Source organism: Triticum dicoccoides, chromosome 7A, assembly GCF_002162155.2.
Source record: "Triticum dicoccoides isolate Atlit2015 ecotype Zavitan chromosome 7A, WEW_v2.0, whole genome shotgun sequence".
NCBI classification, from domain to species: Eukaryota; Viridiplantae; Streptophyta; class Magnoliopsida; order Poales; family Poaceae; genus Triticum; species Triticum dicoccoides.
In genome coordinates this window covers 88,119,594-88,147,476 of record NC_041392.1, presented here as the reverse complement: position 1 = coordinate 88,147,476, position 27,883 = coordinate 88,119,594, and the positions used below count along the sequence as shown (strand labels likewise).

At 43.3% G+C, this 27,883-nt stretch overlaps 1 protein-coding gene across 1 annotated transcript; it reads right to left on the bottom strand.

Annotated features, from left to right (window-relative positions):
* Positions 1-346: 346 nt before the first annotated feature.
* On the bottom strand, positions 347-3,719 carry LOC119329499 (dehydrodolichyl diphosphate synthase 6-like). The gene is made up of 3 exons (XM_037602557.1): positions 3,568-3,719; positions 2,053-2,119; positions 347-1,942 (listed from the first exon to the last, which is right to left on the bottom strand). The coding sequence occupies exons 2-3, from the start codon at positions 2,074-2,076 to the stop codon at positions 1,058-1,060; spliced, it is 909 nt and encodes a 302-aa protein (XP_037458454.1). The 5' UTR covers positions 2,077-2,119; positions 3,568-3,719; the 3' UTR covers positions 347-1,057.
* Between the last annotated feature and the right edge of the window lie 24,164 nt (positions 3,720-27,883).

Below are 27,883 nucleotides of genomic sequence, written 5' to 3'. Positions count from 1 at the left end.
CTTGGGTGCCACCGGGCCAATTCTCCACTTTCTTTGCCATGTGTCTCTCTCTGCCCATGACCGCCCTCTTGATCTTCGCTGCCGCGCCATGGTCAGCAGTCGCCATAACAGCAGTAGGGATCTCAGCGATACCAATGGCAATCGGCTCCCCCTTGCCCATTGGTGGACTCTTCCCCAACATCAGTGCCATTCAAACCGGAGCAACCCAGGAACCATAAGCTTGGCATCATGGCAGATACCATTAAAAGCTTTACAATTTTCTCCACTTGGCCCCCGTGTTCAGGCTAAGTGGCAAGATATTGCTATAGTGTAACACAACAGCAAAACGAAGAATTGTACTAGTACATCATAATACACATGGTTCCCATTATTACACTTGTCATACACGGAAAATACTAAGGGCCAGCTTCCAACAGGTTGCTGCTACTATCTTTTTCATGAAACTAGTTACAGATACAGCAAAACAGGCCTCATTGTCTAGGAAACTTGATGGGGAGTCCCTCTGATTACCAAACCATAGACAGTTGCAAGGGGTGGTCATGAGAACAACCTCTTCCCCAACATCATTGTCATTCTCAAACCGGAGCAGCCCAGGAGTCATGAGCTTGGCGCCATAGCAGATAGCATTAACAGCAGAGTCCATCACAACAAGCTTCTTCCAGCTATAAAAACGAGACAAATTTAAATTATACTCCCTCCCTCCCAAATTACCTGGAGTACTAATGAGCGCTGATCATATATCGCTGACGCTTTACAATTTTCTCGAATTGGCTTCTTAGTTCAGGCTAAATGGCAAGCTATTGCCACCGTTTAACACAACAATACACATGGTTCCCATAATTACAGTCTTCATTACACGAAAAATAATAAGGGCCAACTTTCAACAGGTTGCTGTTACTATCTTTCCATGGTATCTGCTTATCTCCTAACAAAGGAGATGAGATCCCTTATTCACAGACTGACGCTTCTCTGCCAGCCTTCTGATCTGTTATTATTGTAGTATCTTCTAGATGATCATATGCATATATCACCTTACGAGGGAGATGAGATCCCTCACTCACAGCTGCTTCTTCGCCAGACCTTTATTCTGCTCAATGTACGGGTAGGCTCTCTGGTACTGCAGTATCGCCCAGATGAGGTGCCTCCAGGAGAACTCAGGCCAGAGGGGGTCCGGGTTCTGCAGATGACTAAACGTTGTCTGCCACAGGAGGAAGTTGCTCAGCCGGGTCTCGCCTGAGGTCCGGATCACAATGTCCGGGTCCGGACAGCCGGCGCTGTACATGTGGTGATCCAGGTCGGCCACCGAGATATCCGAGCGTGCGCCGTCATTTGCGAGGCGGCCATTGCGGCCGCTGGCCTGCTGCCCCTGCATCATATCCCTCCGTTCTTTGCAGAGCTCGGTGACGGCGTTGGCGATCTCGGAGGTTGAGTTGTACGGCATGCAGACGGAGAAGACCAGTCCTGTGTTCTCGGCGGTGCTCGCCATCAGCTTCTGGGCTGCCAGCCGCACTGGTTCGGGAAGCATGTCCAGGTTCCCCCAGAAGTTGATCTTGCAGTTGACCTTGTTGATGACATTCTTGTTTTCCAACAGCTCGTTGATCTTTTCCTCCATTAATTCCATCAAGGTCTTGACCTCACTAGGGTCGCGTTTGAAATTGTCGATGCTGAATGCATACACCGTGATGTACTTGACACCCATCTCGTAACAGTAGATAAGACTTGCCATTAGAGCAGAGAAGCCCACGCTGTGACCGGTGCCTTCCTTGATACTTCTGGACTTGGCGTATCTGCGGTTCCCGTCCATAATAAACGCGATGTGTTTAGGCATCGGGCCGTATGAGAGGACAGCTATGATGCACTTGCGTAGAAAATTCTGCAGACTTTCAACAACACCAGACACAATTATCTCATCAGGCTTCTTCTCAGTCAACACCTTCGGGTCCTGGACCAACAAGATAAATATGGCACATCAGTGCTTTTACCAAGTGTCAGATAAAGTGAAGATGACAGCACAGCAAAAAACGAGTCAGAGCTGTTTGAGGATCTTATTACATGGCTAATAAGTGAATCAAGCATTTCCACAAGTAGGGGTCAACCAAGCAATGCACCGGTCTCAAACCTGCAAACAGGAAAAAAACAGAGGTTTCAGACTTCTTTGCATGGGAAAGGTAAACAAGTGAACGATCACCATCAGCAAATGTGTGCGAGATGTATGTTATAAGTACTACAGGATTAAGTGAGATCGACACAGAAGAAAAGCAGATGTCAAGGCAACAGTTCATGGCTTATGCTTCCACCAGGACTTTTTTTTTTTTTTTGAGAAGACACCGGGGGGCAAGACGCCCCACCTGAATATGTATTTCTCACGCTGCAAAGCAGCAAACTTAGAGTCCTGGGAGAGTACAGATAAGAGTTTTCTGGCTTTCTACCCAACAAAAGTTCAGGCAGGGAAAGAAATAAGCAGAACTACAGGGAGATCACAGGTCCAGGTTTTGGAGGAATGGGCCTCAAACTGCCAGGTTCCATGGTTTTCAGTCTTCAGGCGGAAGGACCAAAGTTTGAGGTCGCTGGCAGCAGCAGCGACGGCACGGCTGACAGCAGGACGTTTGCTTCGGAACATCACATCGTGCCGATGATTCCAAATTCGCCAAAGAAGGAGAAGTCGCACAGCAGGCCAGTGCTTTTGAGGTGCAAGAGGAGGAGACGAGTCCTCCCAGATATCGCCGCAGCGAAGGCCACGGTCGACGCCAAGGGCACACCAGACGTGCGCGACGCAGCAGCAGGTAAAGAGCAGATGATCTGTTGTCTAGGACTCCCTGCCGCAGAATTCCCCCAGGACTGTATGAACACGCATACAAAAGAGATGTGATCCTTCTTGTACTACCAAATAGGTCGTACAGAAAAATTAGAACTGGGACGGAAAGACGGACTCCAGACTTGCAGCACCAGATTTCAGCTGCCCAAAAGATCGCCTAAAGTGACACAACGATGAGGCCCCCTGGGCTTGATTGAGACTAGCAGCCGAGGTTTTCGAGTCGATGATTGACGAGTCGTTCTGGGGTAGAGACTCTTGATGAGTCGTGCCTGGCCGATGGACTAGTCGAGAGGTTGAATCGACATCTGGCAGTGGGACTCATGGACTAGTCGACGACTAGTCGCGCGACTCAAAAACAGTGCTAGCAGCAACAGCTAACAGGGCACCTATATCCTGACAACAACATGTAAACAACCTCCTGAACAAGCAACTTTCCTGCTGAAACTAGCCTACGCACATAGCACAAAGCATGTTTTCTTTTTCTTTACTCACTCACATGGTCAAATTCCTACCGGGCAGAAACTTCAAAATTGCTGCTCAGTCACAACTAATTCCGACCGGATAGCCTATAAGCAGCGCCCGTAACGATCAGGACGGGATGGCCAGCAGCAGCTCAAGAAAAGGAAACGCACACGCGCGCACCGCATACACATCAACCTCATGGCTATTCCATCGAACACTTGGCCGGCACAGGCAAGCGGCTCGCAGCACACCCATGCAGCGACCACGGAGAGAGGTCAGCTTCAGCTCACCTGCGGGATGACGGTCCGGGGACGGAGGAGGGGCGCCGCCGGGGGGGCTCTTGAAGGAGAGATCTGAGCCCGAGGATGCGAGTGGCTCAGCTTGCAAGAAGAGGAGAAGAGGCGGCGGGCGATCTTGTAGCGGGTGGCGGGCGGGCGGGCGGGGCAGCGAGTGGCGGTGAGAACTGGCTGTCATAAACGTCCGGCGCTTTTGTCCGCATTTTATCCGTTTGTGCCGGCCCAAACGGGCAACGAGCGGGCGGGGCAACTCCAACGGGCCGACCCAAACGGACGACGCTTTTGTCCGCATTTTGTCCGTTTGTGCCGGCCCGGCGGACATAAACGTCCGGCGCTGTGTTTGGGTCGGCGCGAGCGCCCAACGCTGATCCGACCCATTTCGTCGGCGCGCCAAGAAAAATATTACGAGCAGTTTGAAAATAAATACATGCATTTAATTAAACATAAAAGCCGGTCACGAAGGCCGCGAAAGTCCACATTACATTAATTAAAACACTAAAAACTAAACGACGCGCTATCCTAGGCGTCTTCGTCGGCGGCGGCGTCTGCGTCGGGACCGGTGAGCTCGATCAACGTCGGCGTAGGGCCGGCCCAGGGGAACGTCGTGTTCCAGACGGCGGTGATGTCAAGCTTTGCCGCCGCTGCCTGGACCTGGTGCACCTCCTCTTCGGCCTCGCGCTCGAGCATCTGCACGCGCTCGCCCTCCCAGCGCTCCCCGGCCAGCCAAACGCGGCGCCAGTGGTCGAGGTAGGCCGCCTCCTGCTTCTCCGTCGCCCCGAGCCAGATTGGCGGAGCGCTGACCCACTCCCGCACTACTCCGGTCCAGGGGTAGCGCTCGCGGTAGGCCGGATCCTCCAGCTCGGCTTTGGGCGGGGACGGCGGGACCATCGACGGCACGACGCAGTCGCCCGCCGCGGAGACCTCGAAAGTCGCCTCGTCCGCCTCCCTCCACCGCTCCTCCTCCTCGCTCTCCTTGATGGCCGCCTGGTAAGCGGCCTCGGCCTCCTGGTCCTCGTCGCGGATGACGAGAGCGGGCGGCGGCAGGCTGTGGTCGATGCCGCGGACGGCGTGTCGCCTCGCCTCCTCGTGCTCGAAGGCGAACCATCGAGCCCAGTTGAGCGAATCGGCGGTGAAGTGCGGGTCGGCGCGCTGCTCCGACGTCAGCAACGCCCGTCGGCGCCGCACCTCCTTCGCATGGGCCCTCGCCGTCCGCGGCGCCGCTGGCACTGGGATCCTCTCCGGATCCAAATGCCAGTCATGCGGCAGCGTCACGTCCGGGTACGACAGAGGCACGCGATGGTGCCAGTGCCACTCGGCCTGCTGCAAGGGCACGTTCATGCGCTGCTGATACGTCTCCGTCGTATCTACTTTTCCAAACACTTTTGCCCTTGTTTTGGACTCTAACTTGTATGATTTGAATGAAACTAACCCGGACTGACGCTGTTTTCAGCAGAATTGCCATGATGTTGTTTTATGTGCAGAAAATAAATATTCTCGGAATGACCTGAAACTCCACGGAACATCTTAGAAAAAAATAATAAAAAATCATCGCCAAAGATGAAGACCAGGGGGCCCACACCCTTCTCACGAGGGTGGGGGACGCCCCCCTAGGGCGCGCCCCACTACCTCGTGGGCCCCCTGGATGCCCTCCGACGCCAACTCTAACTCTATATATTTGCTTTCGGAGAGAGAAAAAATCAGAGAAAACAAATCATCGCGTTTTACGATACAGAGCCGCCGCCAAGCCCTAAAACCTCTCGGGAGGGCTGATCTGGAGTCCGTTCGGGGCTCCGGAGAGGGGGATTCGTCGCCGTCATCATCATCAACCATCCTCCATCACCAATTTCATGATGCTCATCGCCATGCGTGAGTAATTCCATCGTAGGCTTGCTAGACGGTGATGGGTTGGATGAGATTTATCATGTAATCGAGTTAGTTTTGTTAGGGTTTGATCCCTAGTATCCACTATGTTCTGAGATTGATGTTGCTATGACTTTGCTATGCTTAATGCTTGCCACTAGGGCCCGAGTGCCATGATTTCAGATCTGAATCTATCATGTTTTCATGAATATATGTGAGTTCTTGATCATATCTTGCAAGTCTATAGTCACCTACTATGTGTTATGATCCGGCAACCCCGAAGTGACAATAATCGGGACCACTCCCGGTGATGATCATAGTTTGAGGAGTTCATGTATTCATTATGTGCTAATGCTTTGTTCCAGTTCTCTATTAAAAGGATGCCTTAATATCCCTTAGTTTCCAATAGGACCCCGCTGCCACGGGAGGGTAGGACAAAATATGTCATGCAAGTTCTTTTCCATAAGCACGTATGACTATATACGGAATACATGCCTACATTATATTGATGAATTAGAGCTAGTTCTGTGTCACCCTATGTTATGACTGTTACATGATGAACCGCATCCGACATAATTATCCATCACTGATCCGGTGCCTACGAGTTTTCCATGTACTGGATCTCGCTTATTTACTTTCCCGCTACTACTGTTACAATCACTACAAAATACCAAAAACATTACTTTTGTTGTATTTACTTTTGTTGCCGCTACCACCACTATCATATTACTATGCTACTAAACACTTTGCTGCAGATACTAAGTTTCCAGGTGTGGTTGAATTGACAACTCAGCTGCTAATACTTGAGAATATTTTTTGGCTCCACTTGTGTCGAATCAATAAATTTGGGTTGAATACTCTACCCTCGAAAGCTGTTGCGATCCCCTATACTTGTGGGTTATCAAGACTAATTTCTGGCGCCGTTGCAGGGGAGCATAGCTATATTCTCTAAGTCACTTGGGATTTATATCTGCTGGACACTATGAAGAACTTGAGAGATCCAAAAGGCAAGATCTATCCCTCAACTACGAAGGGAGGTAAGGAACTGCCATCTAGCTCTGCACTTGATTCACCTTCTGTTATGAGTAAGTTTACGACACCTACACCTGCTTCTGTTATTCGTTCTGATATGTCGCATGTTATTGATGATGTCACTTCTGCTATGCATGATACTTATGATGAAACTGCTTCTATGCATGATACTACTGTGCCCCTTGGTGAATTTCTTGATGAACAAATTGCTAGGGCTAGAGAAAATGAAATTATTGAATCTGAATACGATGATGATAGTGATGATGAAAATATGTGTGTTATTCCTGAGGGTTATCTTTTTGATATGGAATCTTCTGCCGCTATTTTAGCTTGCAAAGATAGATATGAGCTTAAGAGGTTATTACTTAAATGGAACAAATAATTGATGTCTACTACACAACCTTCTTCTTGTAGACGTTGTTGGGCCTCCAAGTGCGGAGGTTTGTAGGATAGTAGCAAATTTCCTTTAAGTGGATGACCTAAGGTTTATCAATCCGTAGGAGGCGTAGGATGAAGATGGTCTCTCTCAAGCAACCCTGCAACCAAATAACAAAGAGTCTCTTGTGTCCCCAACACACCCAATACAATGGTAAATTGTATAGGTGCACTAGTTCAGCGAAGAGATGGTGATACAAGTGGTATATGGATAGTAGATAATAGTTTTTGTAATCTGAAAATATAAAAACAGCAAGGTAGCAAGTGATAAAAGTGAGTGTAAATGGTATTGCAATGCGTTGAAACAAGGCCTAGGGTTCATACTTTCGCTAGTGTAAGTTCCCTCAACAATAATAGCATAATTGGATCACATAAATATCCCTCAACATGCAACAAAGAGTCACTCCAAAGTCACTAATAGCGGAGAACAAACGAAGAGATTATGGTAGGGTACGAAACCACCTCAAAGTTATTCTTTCCAATCAATCCGTTGGGCTATTCCTGTAAGTGTCACAAACAGCCCTAGAGTTCATACTAGAATAACACCTTAAGACACAAATCAATCAAAACCCTAATGTCACCTAGATACTCCAATGTCACCTCAAGTATCCGTGGGTATGATTATACGATATGCGTCACACAATCTCAGATTCATCTATTCAACCAACACAAAGGACCTCAAAGAGTGCCCCAAACTTCTACCGGAGAATCACGACAAAAACGTGTGTTAACCCCTATGCATAGGTTCATGGGCGGAACCCGCAGGTTGATCACCAAAACATACATCAAGTGAATCACGTGATATCCCATTATCACCACAGATATCCACGACAAGACATACATCAAGTGTTCTCAAATATTTAAAGACTCAATCCGATAAGATTACTTCAAGGGGAAAACTCAATTCATTACAAGAGAGTAGAGGGGGGAAGAAATATCATAGGATCCAAATATAATAGCAAAGCTCGCGATACATCAAGATCATATCACCTCAAGAACACGAGAGAGAGAGAGAGAGAGATCAAACACATAGCTACTGGTACATACCCTCAGCCCCGAGGGAGAACTACTCCCTCCTCGTCATGGAGAGCGCCGGGATGATGAAGATGGGCACCGGAGAGGGATTTCCCCCTCCGGCAGGGTGCCGGAACGGGTCTAGATTGGCTTTTGGTGGCTACGCAGGCTTCTGGCGGCGGAACTCCTGATCTATTGTGCTCCCGGATGTTTTTAGGGTATATGGAGATATATAGGCGGAAGAAGTACGTCGGTGGAGCTCCGAGGGGCCCACGAGGCAGGGGGCGCGCCCAGGGGGGCACGCCCTCCACCCTCGTGACCTCCCCGGAAACTTCTTGGAGTAGGGTCCAAGTCTCCTGGATCACGTTCGGTGAGAAGATCACGTTCCCGAAGGTTTTATTCCGTTTGGACTCCGTTTGATATTATGTTTCCTCGAAATACTGAAATAGGCAAAAAACAACAATTATGGGCTGGGCCTCTGATTAATAGGTTAGTCCCAAAAATAATATAAAAGTGGAAAATAAAGCCCAATATAGTCCAAAACAGTAGATAAAGTAGCATGGAGCAATCAAAAATTATAGATACGTTGGAGACGTATCAGGCATCCCCAAGCTTAATTCCTGCTCGTCCTCGAGTAGGTAAATGATAAAAAGAGAATTTTTTATGCGGAGTGATACTTTGGCATAATTTCAATGTAAATCTTCTTAATCATGGTATGAATATTCAGATCCGAAAGGTTCAAGACAAAAGTTCATATTGACATAAAGATGATAATACTTCAAGCATACTAATTAAACAATTATGTCATCTCAAAATAACATGGCCAAAGGAAGTTCATCCCTACAAAATCATATAGTTAGGCTATGCTTCATTTTCGTCACACAAAGATGTTCCCAACTTCTATACCCCCGATGACAAGCCAAGCAATTGTTTCATACTCAAATAATCTCAAACTTTTTCAACCTTCACGCAATACATGAGCGCGAGCCATGGACATAGCACTATGGATGGTATAGAATATGATGATGGGGATTGTGTGGAGAAGACAAAAAAGGAGAAAGTCTCACATCAACGAGGCTAATCAATGAGCTATGGAGATGCCCATCAATTGATGTTAATGCAAGGAGTAGGGATTGCCATGCAACGGATGCACTAGAGCTAAGAATGCTCAACAAAAGAAAACTAGTGGGTGTGCATCCAACTTGCTTGCTCATGAAGACCTAGGGAATTTTGAGGAAGCCCATCGTTGGAATATACAAGCCAAGTTCTATAATGAAAAATTCCCACTAGTATGAACAAGACAACTTATGAGACTCACTATATGAAAATCATGGTGCTACTTTGAAGCACAATATATGAGACTCACTACATGAAGAACAAGGTGCTACTTTGAAGCACAAGTGTGGAAAAAGAGATAGTAGCATTGCCCTTTTTATTTTCTCTTTTTTTGGGCCTTTCTTTTTTTCTTTTTGGCCTTTCTCTCTTTTTTTGATGGGGCAATGCTCTAATAATGATGATCATCACATTTCTATTGATTACAACATAATGATTACAACTCGATACTAGAACAAGATATGACTCTATATGAATGCCTCCGGCGGTGTACCGGGATGGTGTAATGAATCAAGAGTGACATGTATGAAGAATAATGCATGGTGGCTTTGCCACAAATACGATGTCAACTACAAGATCATGCAATGGCAATATGACAAAAGTAAAGCATGTCATGATGTTGATGATGATGATGATGGAAGTTTCATGGCAATATATCTCGGAATGGCTATGGAAATGCCATGATAGGTAGGTATGGTGGCTGTTTTGAGGAAGATATAGGGAGGTTTATGTGTGAAAGATCGTATCATATCACGGGGTTTGGATGCACCGACGAAGTTTGCACCAACTCTCAATGTGAGAAAGGGCAATGCACGGTACCGAAGAGGCTAGAAAATGGCGGAAAGGTAAAAGTGCGTATAATCCATGGACTCATCATTAGTCAAAAGAACTCATATACTTATTGCAAAAATTTAGAAGTCATCAAAAATCAAGTACTACGTGCATGCTCCTAGGGGGATAGATTGGTAGGAAAAGACCATCGCTCGTCCCGGACCGCCACTCATAAGGATGCACAAGCCAGGTACACTTCATGCTTCAAATTTGTTACACAACTTTAACCATACGTGCATGCTACGGGACTTGCTAACTTCAACACAAGTATTTCTCAAATTCACAACTACTCAAGTAGCACGACTATGATATTATCACCTCCATATCTCAAAACAATTATCAAGCATCAAACTTATCTTAGTATTGAACCCACTAAAAAGAAAGTTTCACATATCTTGAATACCAAGTATATTAACATTAAGCAAATTACCATGCTATTAACGACTCTCAAAATAATCTAAGTGAAGCATGAGAGATCAAGTTTCTTTAAAACAAACCACCACCGTGCTCTAAAAGATCTAAGTGAAGCACTAGAGCAAAAATTATCACGCTCAAAAAGATATAAGTGAAGCACATAGAGTATTCTATCAAGCTCAAAAGATATAAGTGAAGCACATAGAGTATTCTAACAAGTTTCAATTCATACATGGCTCTCTCAAAAGGTGTGTACAGCAAGGATGATTGTGGTAGACTAACAAGCAAAGACACAAATAATACAAGACGCTCTAAGCAAAACACATATCATGTGGTGAATAAAAATATAGCTCCAAGTAAATTACCGATGGAAGTGGACAAAAGAGGGGATGCCTTCCGGGGCATCCCCAAGCTTTGACTTTTTGGTGTCCTTGGATTATCTTGGGGGTGCCATGGGCATCCCCAAGCTTAGGCTCTTGCCACTCCTTGTTCCATAATCCATCAAAAGAATTCACCCAAAACTTGAAAACTTCACAACACAAAATTCAATAGAAATCTCGTGAGCTCTGTTAGAGAAAGAAAACAAAAGACTACTTTAAGATACTGTAGTGAACTTGTTCTTTATTTATATTGGTGTTAAACCTACTGTATTCCAACTTCTCTATGGTTTATAAACTATTTTACTAGCCATAGATTCATCAAAATAAGCAAACAACACACGCAAAATAGAATCTGTCAAAAACAGAACAGTCTGTAGTAATCTGTTACTAACGCAAACTTGTGGAACCCAAAAAATTCTACCAAAATTAGACGACCTGGGAAATTTGTTTATTGATCAGCAGCGATTGGAATCACTATTTTATCACGTTCTGGTAATTTTTGACAATTCAGGCGCTGAGCGCAAAGATTCTGGAAATTACAGCAAGATCAAATAACTATCTTCCAAGAAGATCTAATAGGTTTAACTTGGCACAAACACTAATTAAAAGATAAAACCACATCTAAACAGAATCTAGATGGATTATTTATTCCTAAACATAACCAAAAACAAAAAACACAAAATAAAATTGGGTTGCCTCCCAACAAGCGCTATCGTTTAACGCCCCTAGCTAGGCATGATGATTTCAACGATGCTCACATAAAAGATAAGAATTGTAATATAAAGAGAGCATCATACAGAATATGACTAGCACATTTAAGTCTAACATACTTCCTATGCATAGGGATTTTGTGAGCAAACAACTTGTGGGAACAAGAATCAACTTGCATAGGAAGGTAAAACAAGCATAACTTCAAAACTTTAAGCACATAGAGAGGAAACTTGATATTATTGCAATTCCTACAAGCATATGTTCCTCCCTCATAATAATTTCCAGTAGCATCATGAGTGAATTCAACAATATAACCAGCACCTAAAGCATTCTTTTCATGATCTACAAGCATATAAAATTTACTACTCTCCACATAAGCAAATTTCTTCTCAGTCGGAATAGTGGGAGTATCATAAAAGACTTGAATACTATAAATTGTTTCCACATTAAAAGAATAATGTTCAGAGAAGGGGTATTCATAATCATGACAAGTTTTATAAATATAATCACTACTTTTTATAGCATAAGTATCATCATAATAATCATCATAAGTTGGAGGCATGCTATCATCATTATAAACTTGCATATCAAAACTCGGGAGACTAAAAATATCATCTTCATTAATCATAGCTTCCCCAAGCTTGGGACAAACATTAATTGCAGCAAATATATTCTCAAAAACATCATCTTCATCAAACATAGCATCCCCAAGCTTGGGCCTTTTCATATCATAAGCATAATCATTCTCATAATTAATAGTATGGATAGCACCAATAGTATAGCAATTATCATATTCTTCCAAGCAAGTGCCAAAAAGATTTTCAAGATCATAAGAAATATCATTATCTTCCACAATTATAGTTTCATGAGGCACAATATTAATAGGAGCAGCACTATTTGGGGGAGATATATTTTTGCCTCTCTTCCTTTTTCTTTTCTTCTTCTTCACCACATCATGTGTGGGTTCAATCCTCTTTTTGGAGCTCCTTATTAATGAGATTGGTTGAATAGGAGGCTCCTCCTCGTTACCTGATTCATCATAAGAAATAATAGGAGGATATTGGGAAGTCTCTTCCCTTTCATTAGTATTCTCTTCATCCTCTATTTGTTTTCTTTTCTTTATGTAATTGGCAATATAAGGATTTTCAATGCAATTCACCGCACAAATACATATAAATATTCTCTAGATCAAAATCAAGAACTCTATCAAGATTAAACTTTGGAATACCCTCAGTTATACGTTTCATTCCTTCATAACCCAAAAGAAGGCTAAGCTCTTTATGATGCTCAAGGGTAATCAAATTATCACAATGTTTGGACACGACTTGATCATGAAACAAATAGCATTGGAGTTTTAAATGACCATGTTCATTGCAAAGTTCACAAGGGGCACGAAAAATATTGTATCTTTCAGCACATTCATCTAGCTCTTCTTGCAACAATTTAGTTTCTAAGTACTTATGCCTCTTGCAATATCTATCTTCCCTATTTGGTGTGTACTTGCAAACCCAATGCACTCCACAAAAATTGACATGTTTACAGGAGACATTTTCATCATAACTAGTGCAATCATCATTAGTACTATGGATATTCAAGGAGTTCATACTAACAACATTGCAATCATGCTCATCATTCAAAGATTTAGTGCCAAACATTTTATAGATTTCTTCTTCTAGCACTTGAGCACAATTATCCTTTCCATCATATTCACGAAAGATATTAAAAAGGTGAAGCGTATGAGACAAACTCAATTCCATTTTTTACAGTTTTCTTTTATAAACTAAACTAGTGATAAAACAAAAAACTAAAAGACTCGATTGCAAGATCTAAAGATATACCTTCAAGCACTCACCTCCCCGGCAACGGCGCCAGAAAAGAGCTTGATGTCTACTACACAACCTTCTTCTTGTAGACGTTGTTGGGCCTCCAAGTACAGAGGTTTGTAGGATAGTAGCAAATTTCCCTCAAGTGGATGACCTAAGGTTTATCAATCCGTAGGAGGCGTAGGATGAAGATGGTCTCTCTCAAGCAACCCTGCAACCAAATAACAAAGAGTCTCTTGTGTCCCCAACACACCCAATACAATGGTAAATTGTATAGGTGCACTAGTTCAGCGAAGAGATGGTGATACAAGTGGTATATGGATAGTAGATAATAGTTTTTGTAATCTGAAAATATAAAAACAGCAAGGTAGCAAGTGATAAAAGTGAGTGTAAATGGTATTGCAATGCGTTGAAACAAGGCCTAGGGTTCATACTTTCGCTAGTGTAAGTTCCCTCAACAATAATAGCATAATTGGATCACATAAATATCCCTCAACATGCAACAAAGAGTCACTCCAAAGTCACTAATAGCGGAGAACGAACGAAGAGATTATGGTAGGGTACGAAACCACCTCAAAGTTATTCTTTCCAATCAATCCGTTGGGCTATTCCTGTAAGTGTCACAAACAGCCCTAGAGTTCATACTAGAATAACACCTTAAGACACAAATCAATCAAAACCCTAATGTCACCTAGATACTCCAATGCCACCTCAAGTATCCGTGGGTATGATTATACGATATGCGTCACACAATCTCGGATTCATCTATTCAACCAACACAAAGGACCTCAAAGAGTGCCCCAAACTTCTACCGGAGAATCACGACAAAAATGTGTGCCAACCCCTATGCATAGGTTCATGGGCGGAACCCGCAGGTTGATCACCAAAACATACATCAAGTGAATCATGTGATATCCCATTATCACCACAGATATCCACGGCAAGACATACATCAAGTGTTCTCAAATATTTAAAGACTCAATCCGATAAGATTACTTCAAGGGGAAAACTCAATTCATTACAAGAGAGTAGAGGGGGGAAGAAACATCATAGGATCCAAATATAATAGCAAAGCTCGCGATACATCAAGATCGTATCACCTCAAGAACACGAGAGAGAGAGATCAAACACATAGCTACTGGTACATACCCTCAGCCCCGAGGGAGAACTACTCCCTCCTCGTCATGGAGAGCGCCGGGATGATGAAGATGGGCACCGGAGAGGGATTTCCCCCTCCGGCAGGGTGCCGGAACGGGTCTAGATTGGCTTTTGGTGGCTACGGAGGCTTCTGGCGGCGGAACTCCTGATCTATTGTGCTCCCGGATGTTTTTAGGGTATATGGAGATATATAGGCGGAAGAAGTACGTTGGTGGAGCTTCGAGGGGCCCACGAGGCAGGGGGGCGCGCCCAGGGGGGCCGCGCCCTCCACCCTCGTGACCTCCCCGGAAACTTCTTGGAGTAGGGTCCAAGTCTCCTGGATCACGTTCGGTGAGAAGATCACGTTCCCGAAGGTTTCATTCCGTTCGGACTCTGTTTGATATTCTGTTTCCTCGAAATACTGAAATAGGCAAAAACAGCAATTCTGGGCTGGGCCTTCGGTTAATAGGTTAGTCCCAAAAATAATATAAAAGTAGAAAATAAAGCCCAATATAGTCCAAAACAGTACATAAAGTAGCATGGAGCAATCAAAAATTATAGATACGTTGGAGACGTATCAATAATCACTTAGAGATAAAATGAAACCCGACCCTGCTTTTGCTACTTCACCTATTTGTGTTCCTGATAAGGATTATGAATTCTCTGTTGATCCTGATATAATTACTTTGGTTGAATCTGATCCGTTTTATGGCTATGAATCTGAAACTATTGTGGCACATATTACTAAGTTAAATGATATAGCCGCCTTGTTTACTAATGATGAGAGATCGTGTTACTTTTATATACTCAAAATATTTTCGTTCTCATTAAAGGGTGATGCTAAGATATGGTTTAATTCTCTTGATCCTAGTTGTGTGCGTAGTCCCCAGGATATGATTTATTACCTCTCTGCTAAATAATTCCCTGCTCATAAGAAACAAGCTGCTTTAAGGAAAATATACAACTTCGTGCAAATTAAAGAAGAGTGTCTCCCACAAGCTTGGGGGAGGCTTCTCAAGTTACTTAATGCTTTGCCTGATCATCCTCTTAAGAAACCTGAAATACTTGATATCTTTTATAATGGACTAACCGATGCTTCCAGAGATTACCTGGATAGTTGTGCTGGTTCTCTTTTCAGGGAAAGAACACTGGATGAAGCTGAAATCCTATTGAATAATATGTTGACAAATGAAAATAATTGGGCACCTCCTGAGCCAGCTCCTAAGCCAACTCCTGCTGCAATTACTCAGTCTATTCCTAAACCAACTCCGAAGAAGAGAGGTGTTCTATTTCTCAGTCCCGAAGATATGCAAGAGGCAAAGAAATCTATGAAAGAAAAAGGTATTAAAGCTGAAGACGTTAAGAATTTACCTCCTATTGAAGAAATACATGGTCTTAATTCACCGTATGTTGAAGAAACATATGATCTTAATTCTTTATTTATTAAAGAACCTCCTGATCCCGATATCCCGACACAGGTAGTAAAGGTAAATTCTCTCTATAGATATGATAAAGCTGAAGTCCCTCCTACTAAAATTGCTAGTCAGTGCTTGGATGAGTTTGATAACTTTATGTTTAAGCAAGACGACTTCAATGCTTATTTTGGTAGGCAATTAAAAGAAAATGTTTATATGGTTAGACGCTTGGGTGATTATATGGCTAATATAAAGGTGAACTTAAACTTGTTAGCAAACATGCTGCTATGGTTACCACTCAAGTAGAACAAGTACTTAAGGCTCAAAAAGAAGTGCTTGATGAAATGAATTGTAAGAAAAATGATTATGCTGTTAGAGTGGCTACTAGAACTGGTAGAATGACTCAGGAACCTTTGTATCCTGAAGGCCACCCTAAGAGAATCGAGCAAGATTCTCAAAGAAATAATATTGATGTTTCTAGTTCTTCTAAAAAGAAGAAGAAGAAAAATGATAGAACTGTGCAAACTTCTAGTGAACCTATTGCTGAACCACCTGATAATCCAAATGATATTTCTATGTCTGATGCTGAAACACAATCTGGTAATGAATATGAACCTAATGAAAATATTGATAATGATGTTCATGATGATGCTCAACCTAGTAATGACAATGATGTAGAAGTTGAACCTGTTGTTGATCTTGATAACCCACAATCAAAGAATCAACGTTATGATAAAAGAGACTTTGTTGCTAGGAAACATGGTAAAGAAAGGGAACCTTGGGTTCAGAAACCCATGCATTTTCCTCCGAAACCATCCAAGAAAAAGGATAATGAGGATTTTGAGCGCTTTGCTGAAATGATTAGGCCTATATTTTTGCGTATGAGATTAGCCGATGTGCTCAAAACAAATCCTTATGCTAAATATATGAAGAATATCATTACTAATAAAAGAAAGATACCGGAAGCTGAAATTTCCACCATGCTTGCTAATTATACTTTTAAGGGTGGAATACCAAAGAAACTTGGAGATCCCGGAGTACCTACTATACCTTGCTCCATTAAAAGAAATTATATTAAAACTGCTTTATGTGATCTTGGAGCCGGTGTTAGTGTTATGTCTCTCTCTTTATATCGTAGACTTGACTTGAATAAGCTGACACCTACCGAAATATCTTTGCAAATGGCTGATAAATCAACCGCTATACCTGTCGGTATTTGTGAGGATGTGCCTGTTGTGGTTGCAAACATTACTATTTTAACGGACTTTGTTATACTTGATATTCCCGAGGATAATAGTATGTCTATTATTCTTGGAAGACCTTTTCTTAATACTGCAGGGGCTGTTATTGATTGCAACAAAGGCAATGTCACTTTTCATGTTAATGGTAATGAACATACGGTACACTTCCCGAGGAAACAACCTCAAGTTCATAGTATCAACTCTATTGGAAAAATTCCATCGATTATATTTGGAGGTTTTGAATTTCCTCTTCCTACTGTCAAAAAGAAATATGATATTCTTATTATTGGGGATGTGCATATCCCCGTTGAGGTAACTTAGTGTTATTCGAAATTTCTCTGGTTTCATGATTATCGGAATGAGTTTGTTAACAAGATTTGATCAACCTTGTTAGTGGATTCTTTTTGATGAGCATAAGATGGATGAAACTAGAAGCACCACCTTCTGTACCTTCTCTTTATTTTCTGTCAATTAGTAGAAATAAAGTAAAAATAGTATTTTTCAGTCTGTTTCCTGGCTTATCCGTGCAACATAAAAATATCCCGAAAATAAAAGTCCTCAGAATGCCATTCCAATTTAATATGATTTTTTCGGGAATATTTGAGAATTTACTATGCAAAAATTACCGCGGGAGGAGCTGCCACCTGGCCACGAGGGTGGTGGGCGCCCCCCCTTAGGGCCGCCCCCTGCCTCGTGGGCCCACGGTGGCCCTCCTCCACTTATCCCAGCATCCATCTTCTTCCTCTGTCTCACACAAACCCGAAAAACCAACTCAAGCACGAGTTCCAGCCACTTTTGTTGTGATTTTCGATCTCCTTGCTCAAAGCACCTCTCGCAAAACTGCTTGGGGAGATTGTTCCTTGGTATGTGACTCCTCCATTGGTCCAATTAGTTTTTGTTCTAGTGCTTTATTCTTTGCAAATTTGTGCTGCATAGGTGACCATGTTCTTGAGCTTGCATGTCAAATTTATATGGTTCTAAGTAGTTCTTATGCTTGATATAGGCTCTAGGCACTTGTAGGAGTAGTTGCTATCAGTTTTATTGAATTTGGTTCACTTTTGTTTGAAGTTACTAAAAATTTCAGAATATTTAAGAGAAAAACAATATGCTTAGGAAGATGTTCCAAGGTGGTTCCTCTAAGAAGCAAGGACCCAGGATTGCTATGCGCGATGCTGACGAGGATGCACCAAGAGACGCTCCGGTACGGCCTTGCGAATGGCCGTCGGAAAATTTTATGGACCGTGCAGGAATTAAAGAAGAATTCAAAGCATATTTGCGCAATGCCGGTCTTGAGGATTTTGAGGCTAACAAATGCCCCCAGTATCATGATCTCACAAGTTCCTTTGTGAGGAGGTTTGAGTATTCATCTTCGCGTAATTCTCCTTCAGTCATGTTTGATCTCTATGACAAATCTTATACCATGGACTTAGAGGATTTCACTTCTGCTTGCAAACTTTCATCATGGGGTAGTGTTAGGGATCCCCCTAAATCTGAATTTAGAAACTTTCTTGCTAGTATAACTGTGGGGGAATCTAGAGATATAACGCAGGCTACCATAGGGAGCATTCACTTTCCTGCTATACATTATTTTGCTCTCTTCATCGGTAGATGCATAAATACTAAGGATGAAGCATGCCATATGTGTGTCCCTGATCTTAGCATTCTTAGAAGTGTTGTGTTAGGAGACCAATCTTATCATATGGGAGCCATTGTAGCTCGTAGGTTGCACCATAATAGACATAATGGAGATTTCTTTGGAGGAATTTATGCAACCCGCTTAGCTCATTTTCTTGAGATAGACATTCGTGAGGGTGATACAGAGTTGCCTCCTGCATATTTAGATTATGACTCTATGGCTTCGCATCAGTTTGTCGAGAGGCCTGAATCACATCTCTTATATCGTTTAATTTTTGATAAACGACGTGTTTTCCGTATTACTCTCCCTGCTCCTGCCTTCTTTTATTCACAGACAAAAAGAAGATATGTTATTACCAGAGAGGAGGTAGAAGAGTACGAGAGGAGAGCGGAGGCAGCTCGACTCCACGTTGCAGCTCAGCAGGCGATAACCGCTGCACATCAGTATGATCCCAACTATTCTTTCTCATCACAGTACGACCCCAACAACTATTATTATGGATATCCGCCAAGCCAGCCGTGGCCATAAACCAACTTAGGCCAAAAGCCTAAGCTTATTTCTCACCGACATTATATTTATGTTCACACACACTCATTACTAGATGTCGGTGCTCATACTTTTTCACTGTAATATCCATGCTAATTTATTTTCTTTTTCCTGCTTTATTCTTCTGTGTTTGTTAAACCTTAAGAAAAACAAAAAAATAGTAGTAGTTTATTTTTCTGCTGTAGTAGTAACAATTAAAAAAAACCCAAAATTATTTCCCGTTCTTCTTTTGCTTGTTGTGAGCTTTCCCATGTAAATAGTTTTATTTCTTTTCTTTTCTTTGGGGGTCAGTAGGAGAAGACCATAATTAATTGTTGAAGTGGCTCTTATATGCATTATTGTTGATTTAACCAAGAGCCCATATTGCCTTGTCTTCTCCCGTTTATTGAATGCTCGCAGATTCCAGCTTAGTCCAATGCACGTACACTCTTATTATTATTCACACCGTTCGGTCATGCAAGTGAAAGGCAATTATGATGATATATGATGGACTGACTGAGATGAGAAAAGCTGGTATGAACTCGACCTCTTTTGTTTTTGTAAATATGATGAGTCCCTCGTTCTTGATTCAGCTTATTATGAATAAACATGTTTGCAATGACAATTAGAGATCATAGTTGCTTGTGCCATGCTTGATTAGCTATGAGTTATAATGATTTACCTTGTGTGCCAACATGCTATTGAGATGGTTATGATGTGATATGATGGGGTGGTATCCTCCTTTGAATGATTTAAGTGACTTGACTTGGCACATGTTCACGCATGTAGTTGAAACAAAATCAACATAGCCTTCACGATATTTATGTTCATGGTGAATTATATCCTACTCATGATTGCATCCAATGTTTATTAATTTTAATGCATGTACATGGCTGTTGTCGCTCTCTAGTTGGTCGCTTCCCAGTTTTTTGCTAGCCTTCACTTGTACTAAGTGTTGGGTTTCGTAGTAATTTCAAAAAAATTCCTACGCACACGCAAGATCATGGTGATGCATAGCAACGAGAGGGGGAGAGTGTGATCTACGTACCCTTGTAGATCGACAACGGAAGCGTTAACTTAGTTGATGTAGTCGTACGTCTCCACGGCTCGACCGATCAAGCACCGAAACTACGGCACCTCTGAGTTCTAGCACACGTTCAGCTCGATGACGATCCCCGGACTCCGATCCAGCAAAGTGTCGGGGAAGAGTTCCGTCAGCACGACGGCGTGGTGACGATCTTGATGTTCTACTGTCGCAGGGCTTCGCCTAAGCACCGCTACAATATTATCGAGGACTATGGTGGAAGGGGGCACCGCACACGGCTAAGAATATGATCACGTGGATCAACTTGTGTGTCAAGGGGTGCCCCCTGCCCCCGTATATAAAGGATCAAGGGGAGGAGGCCGGCCGGCCTCTATGGCGCGCCAAGGAGGAGTCCTCCTCCTAGTAGGAGTAGGACTCCTACTAGGAGGGGGAAAGAAGTGGGGAGGGAGAAGGAAAGGGGGGCGCCGCCCCCCCTCTCCTAGTCCAATTCGGACCAGGGGGGAGGAGGCGCGCGGCCCACATTTGGCTGCCCCTCTCTCTCTCCACTAAGGCCCATATGGCCCATTACTTCTCCCGGGGGGGTTATGGTAACCCTCCGGCTCTCCGGTTTTCTCCGAAATCACCCGAAACACTTCTGGTGTCCGAATATAGCCGTCCAATATATCAATCTTTATGTCTCGACCATTTCGAGACTCCTCTTCATGTCCGTGATCACATCCGGGACTCCGAACTAGCTTCGGTACATCAAAACTCATAAACTCATAATATAACTGTCATCGAAACCTTAAGCGTGCGGACCCTACGGGTTCGAGAACAATGTAGACATGACCAAGACACGTCTCCTGTCAATAACCAATAGCGGAACCTGGATGCTCATATTGGCTCCTACATATTCTACGAAGATCTTTATCGGTCAGACCGCATAACAACATACATTGTTCCCTTTGTCATCGGTATGTTACTTGCCCGAGATTCGATTGTCGGTATCTCAATACCTAGTTCAATCTCGTTACCGGCAAGTCTCTTTACTCGTTCCGTAATACATCATATCGCAACTAACTCATTAGTTGCAATGCTTGCAAGGCTTATGTGATGTGCATTACCGAGAGGGCCCAAAGATACCTCTCCGACAATCGGAGTGACAAATCCTAATCTCGAAATACGCCAACCCAACATTTACCTTTGGAGACACCTGTAGAGTACCTTTATAATCACCCATTTATGTTGTGATGTTTGGTAGCACACAAAGTGTTCCTCCGGCAAACGGGAGTTGCATAATCTCATAGTCATCGGAACATGTATAAGTCATGAAGAAAGCAATAGCAACATACTAAACGATCGGGTGCTAAGCTAATGGAATGGGTCATGTCAATCAGATCATTCAACTAATGATGTGATCCCGTTAATCAAATGACAACTCTTTGTCCATGGTTAGGAAACATAACCATCTTTGATTAATGAGCTAGTCAAGTAGAGGCATACTAGTGACACTCTGTTTGTCTATGTATTCACACATGTATTATGTTTCCGGTTAATACAATTCTAGCATGAATAATAAACATTTATCATGATATAAGGAAATAAATAATAACTTTATTATTGCCTCTAGGGCATATTTCCTTCAGTCTCCCACTTGCACTAGAGTCAATAATCTAGATTACACAGTAATGATTTTAACACCCATGGAGCCTTGGTGCTGATCATGTTTTGCTCGTGGAAGAGGCTTAGTCAACGGGTCTGCAACATTCAGATCCGTATGTATCTTGCAAATCTCTATGTCTCCCACCTGGACTAGATCCCGGATGGAATTGAAGCGTCTCTTGATGTGCTTGGTTCTCTTGTGAAATCTGGATTCCTTTGCCAAGGCAATTGCACCAGTATTGTCACAAAAGATTTTCATTGGACCCGATGCACTAGGTATGACACCTAGATTGGATATGAACTCCTTCATCCAGACTCCTTCATTTGCTGCTTCCGAAGCAGCTATGTACTCCGCTTCACATGTAGATCCCGCCACAACGCTTTGTTTAGAACTGCACCAAGTGACAACTCCACCGTTTAATGTAAACACGTATCCGGTTTGCGATTTAGAATCGTCCGGATCAGTGTGAAAGCTTGCATCAACGTAGCCTTTTACGATGAGCTCTTTGTCACCTTCATATATGAGAAACATATCCTTAGTCCTTTTCAGGTATTTCAGGATGTTCTTGACCGTTGTCTAGTGATCCACTCCTGGATCACTTTGGTACCTTCCTGCTAGACTTATAGCAAGGCACACATCAGGTCTGGTACACAGCATTGCATACATGATAGAGCCTATGGCTGAAGCATAGGGAACATCTTTCATTTTCTCTCTATCTTCTGCAGTGGTCGGGCATTGAGTCTTACTCAACTTCACACCTTGTAACACAGGCAAGAACCCTTTCTTTGCTTGATCCATTTTGAACTTCTTCAAAACTTTGTCAAGGTATGTGCTTTGTGAAAGTCCAATTAAGCGTCTTGATCTATCTCTATAGATCTTAATGCCTAATATGTAAGCAGCTTCACCGAGGTCTTTCATCGAAAAACTCTTATTCAAGTATCCCTTTATGCTATCCAGAATTTCTATATCATTTCCAATTAGTAATATGTCATCCACATATAATATCAGAAATGCTACAGAGCTCCCACTCACTTTCTTGTAAATACAGGCTTCTCCAAAAGTCTGTATAAAACCAAATGCTTTGATCACACTATCAAAGCATTTATTCCAACTCCGAGAGGCTTGCACCAGTCCATAAATGGATCGCTGGAGCTTGCACACTTTGTTAGCTCCCTTTGGATCGACAAAACCTTCTGGTTGCACCATATACAACTCTTCTTCCAGAAATCCATTCAGGAATGCAGTTTTGACATCCATCTGCCAAATTTTATAATCATAAAATGCGACAATTGCTAACATGATTCGGACAGACTTAAGCATCGCTACGGGTGAGAAGGTCTCATCGTAGTCAATCCCTTGAACTTGACGAAAACCTTTTGCGACAAGTCGAGCTTTGTAGACAGTAATATTACCGTCAGCGTCAGTCTTCTTCTTGAAGATCCATTTATTCTCAATTGCTTGCCGATCATCGGGCAAGTCAACCAAAGTCCATACTTTGTTCTCATACATGGATCCCATCTCAGATTTCAAGGCTTCAAGCCATTTGGCGAAATCTGGGCTCACCATCGTTTCTTCATAGTTTGTAGGTTCATCATGATCTAGTAGCATGACTTCCAGAACAGGATTACCGTACCACTCTGGCGCGGATCTCACTCTGGTTGATCTACGAGGTTCAGTAGTATCTTGTTCTGAAGTTTCATGATCATCATCATTAGCTTCCTCACTAACTGGTGTAGGTGTCACAGAAACAGTTTTCTGTGATGCACTACTTTCCAATAAGGGAGCATGTACAGTTACCTCGTCAATTCTACTTTCCTCCCACTCACTTCTTTCGAGAGAAACTCCTTCTCCAGAAAGTTTCCGAACTTAGCAACAAAAGTCTTGCCTTCGGATCTGTGATAGAAGGTGTATCCAATAGTCTCCTTTGGATATCCTATGAAGACACATTTCTCCGATTTGGGTTCGAGCTTATCAGGTTGAAGCTTTTTCACATAAGCATCGCGGCCCCAAACTTTCAAAAACGACAACTTTGGTTTCTTGCCAAACCATAGTTCATAAGGCGTCGTCTCAACGGATTTTGATGGTGCCCTATTTAACATGAATGCAGCCATCTCCAAAGCATAACCCCAAAATGATAGCGGTAAATCAGTAAGAGACATCATAGATCGCACCATATCTAGTAAAGTACGATTACGACGTTCGGACACACCATTACGCTGTGGTGTTCCGTGTGGCGTGAGTTGCGAAACTATTCCGTATTGTTTCAAATGTACACCAAACTCGTAACTCAAATATTCTCCTCCACGATCAGATCGTAGAAACTTTATTTTCTTGTTACGATGATTTTCAACCTCACTTTGAAATTCTTTGAACTTTTCAAACGTTTCAGACTTATGTTTCATTAAGTAGATATACCCATATCTGCTTAAGTCATCTGTGAAGGTGAGAAAATAACGATATCCGCCACGAGCCTCAATATTCATCGGACCACATGCATCTGTATGTATGATTTCCAACAAATCTGTTGCTCTCTCCATAGTACCGGAGAACGGTGTTTTAGTCATCTTGCCCATGAGGCACGGTTCGCAAGTACCAAGTGATTCATAATCAAGTGGTTCCAAAAGTCCATCAGTATGGAGTTTCTTCATGCGCTTTACACCGACATGACCTAAACGGCAGTGCCACAAATAAGTTGCACTATCATTATCAACTCCGCATCTTTTGGCTTCAACACTACGAATATGTGTGTCACTACTATCGAGATTCAATAAAAATAGACCACTCTTTAAGGGTGCATGACCATAAAATATATTACTCATATAAATAGAACAACCATTATTCTCTGATTTAAATGAATAACCGTCTCACATCAAACAAGATCCAGATATAATGTTCATGCTTAACGCTGGCACCAAATAACAATTATTTAGGTCTAATATTAATCCCGAAGGTAGATATAGAGGTAGCGTGCCAACTGCGATCACATCGACTTTGGAACCGTTTCCCACGCGCATCGTCACCTCGTCCTTAGCCAATCTTCGCTTAATCTGTAGTCCCTGTTTCGAGTTGCAAATATTAGCAACAGAACCAATATCAAATACCCAGGTGCTACTGCGAGCATTAGTAAGGTACACATCAATAACATGTATATCACATATACCTTTGTTCACCTTGCCATCCTTCTTATCCGCCAAATACTTGGGGCAGTTCCGCTTCTAGTGACCAGTCTGCTTGCAGTAGAAGCACTCAGTTTCAGGCTTAGGTCCAGGTTTGGGTTTCTTCTCTTGAATAGCAACTTGCTTGCTGTTTTTTTTGAAGTTCCCCTTCTTCTTCCCTTTGCCCTTTTTCTTGAAACTAGTGGTCTTGTTGACCATCAACACTTGATGCTCCTTCTTGATTTCTACCTCCGCAGCTTTCAGCATTGCGAAGAGCTCGGGAATAGTCTTATTCATCCCTTACATATTATAGTTCATCACGAAGCTCTTGTAGCTTGGTGGCAGTGATTGGAGAATTCTGTCAATGACGCAATCATCTGGAAGATTAACTCCCAATTGAATCAAGTGATTATTATACCCAGACATTTTGAGTATATGCTGACAGAACTGTTCTCCTCCATCTTGCAGCTATATTGGAGACTTCATATCTCTCAATCCGGGCATTTGCTTGAAATATTAACTTCAACTCCTGGAACATCTCATATGCTCCATGACGTTCAAAACATTGTTGAAGTCCCGATTCTAAGCCGTAAAGCATGGCACACTGAACTATCGAGTAGTCATCAGCTTTGCTCTGCCAGACGTTCATAACATCTGGTGTTGCTCCAGCAGCAGGCCTGGCACCCAACGGTGCTTCCAGGACATAATTCTTCTGTGCAGCAATGAGGATAATCCTCAAGTTACGGACCCAGTCCGTGTAATTGCTACCATCATCTTTCAACTTTGCTTTCTCAAGGAATGCATTAAAATTCAACGGAACAACAGCACGGGCCATCTATCTACAATCAAGCATAAACAAGCAAGATACTATCAGGTACTAAGTTTCATGATAAATTTAGGTTCAAATAATTTACTTAAAGAACTCCCACTTAGATAGACATCCCTCTAATCCTCTAAGTGATTACGTGATCCAAATCAACTAAACCATGTCCGATCATCATGTGAGATGGAGTAGTTTCATTGGTGAACATCACTATGTTGATCATATCTACTATATGATTCACGCTCGACCTTTCGGTCTCCGTGTTCCGAGGCCATATCTGTATATGCTCGGCTCGTCAAGTATAACCTGAGTATTCCGCGTGTGCAACTGTTTTGCACCCGTTGTATTTGAACATAGAGCCTATCACACCCGATCATCACGTGGTGTCTCAGCACGAAGAACTTTCGCAACGGTGCGTACTCAGGGAGAACACTTCTTGATAATTAGTTAGAGATCATCTTATAATGCTACCGTCAATCAAAGCAAGATAAGATGCATAAAAGATAAACATCACATGCAATCAATATAAGTGATATGATATGGCCATCATCATCTTGTGCTTGTGATCTCCATCTTTGAAGCACCGTCATGATCACCATCGTCACCGGCGCGACACCTTGATCTCCATCGTAGCATCGTTGTCGTCTCGCCAATCTTATGCTTCCACGACTATCGCTACCGCTTAGTGATAAAGTAAAGCATTACAGCGCGATTGCATTGCATACAATAAAGCGACAACCATATGGCTCCTGCCAGTTGCCGATAACTCGGTTACAAAACATGATCATCTCAAACAATAAAATTTAGCATCATGTCTTGACCATATCACATCACAACATGCCCTGCAAAAACAAGTTAGACGTCCTCTACTTTGTTGTTGCAAGTTTTACGTGGCTGCTACGGGCTTAAGCAAGAACCAATCTTACCTACGCATCAAAACCACAACGATAGTTTGTCAAGTTGGTGCTGTTTTAACCTTCGCAAGGACCGGGCGTAGCCACACTCGGTTCAACTAAAATTGGAGAAACTGTCACCCGCAAGCCACCTATGTGCAAAGCACGTCGGGAGAACCGGTCTCGCGTAAGCGTACGCGTAATGTCGGTCCGGGCCGCTTCGTCCAACAATACCGCCGAACCAAAGTATGACATGCTGGTAAGCAATATGACTTATATCGCCCACAACTCACTTGTGTTCTACTCGTGCATATAACATCAACATATAAAACCTAGGCTCGGATGCCACTGTTGGGTTTCGTAGTAATTTCAAAAAAATTCCTACGCACACGCAAGATCATGGTGATGCATAGCAACGAGAGGGGGAGAGTGTGATCTACGTACCCTTGTAGATCAACAACGGAAGCGTTAACTTAGTTGATGTAGTCGTATGTCTCCACGGCCCGACCGATCAAGCACCGAAACTACGGCACCTCCGAGTTCTAGCACACATTCAGCTCGATGACGATCCCCGGACTCCGATCCAGCAAAGTGTCGGGGAAGAGTTCCGTCAGCACGACGGCGTGGTGACGATCTTGATGTTCTACTGTCGCAGGGCTTCGCCTAAGCACCGCTACAATATTATCGAGGACTATGGTGGAAGGGGGCACCGCACACGGCTAAGAATATGATCACGTGGATCAACTTGTGTGTCAAGGGGTGCCCCCTGCCCCCGTATATAAAGGATCAAGGGGAGGAGGCCGGCCGGCCTCTATGGCTTGCCAAGGAGGAGTCCTCCTCCTAGTAGGAGTAGGACTCCTACTAGGAGGGGGAAAGAAGAGGGGAGGGAGAAGGAAAGGGGGGCGCCGCCCCCCTCTCCTAGTCCAATTCGGACCAGGGGGAGGAGGCGCGCGGCCCACCTTTGGCTGCCCCTCTCTCTCTCCACTAAGGCCCATATGGCCCATTACTTCTCCCGGGGGGTTCCGGTAACCCTCCGGCTCTCCGGTTTTCTCCGAAATCACCCGAAACACTTCCGGTGTCCGAATATAGCCGTCCAATATATCAATCTTTATGTCTCGGCCATTTCGAGACTCCTCGTCATGTACGTGATCACATCCGGGACTCCGAACTAGCTTCGGTACATCA

Bases quoted from the DNA above. Each gene is read 5' to 3' on its own strand.
- LOC119329499 (XM_037602557.1), bottom strand. From the start codon at position 2,076: ATGCTTGATTCACTTATTAGCCAT. The intron at 1,943-2,052 runs GTAATAAGATCC...TTGTTGGTCCAG, and splicing joins TTGATTCACTTATTAGCCAT to GACCCGAAGGTGTTGACTGA.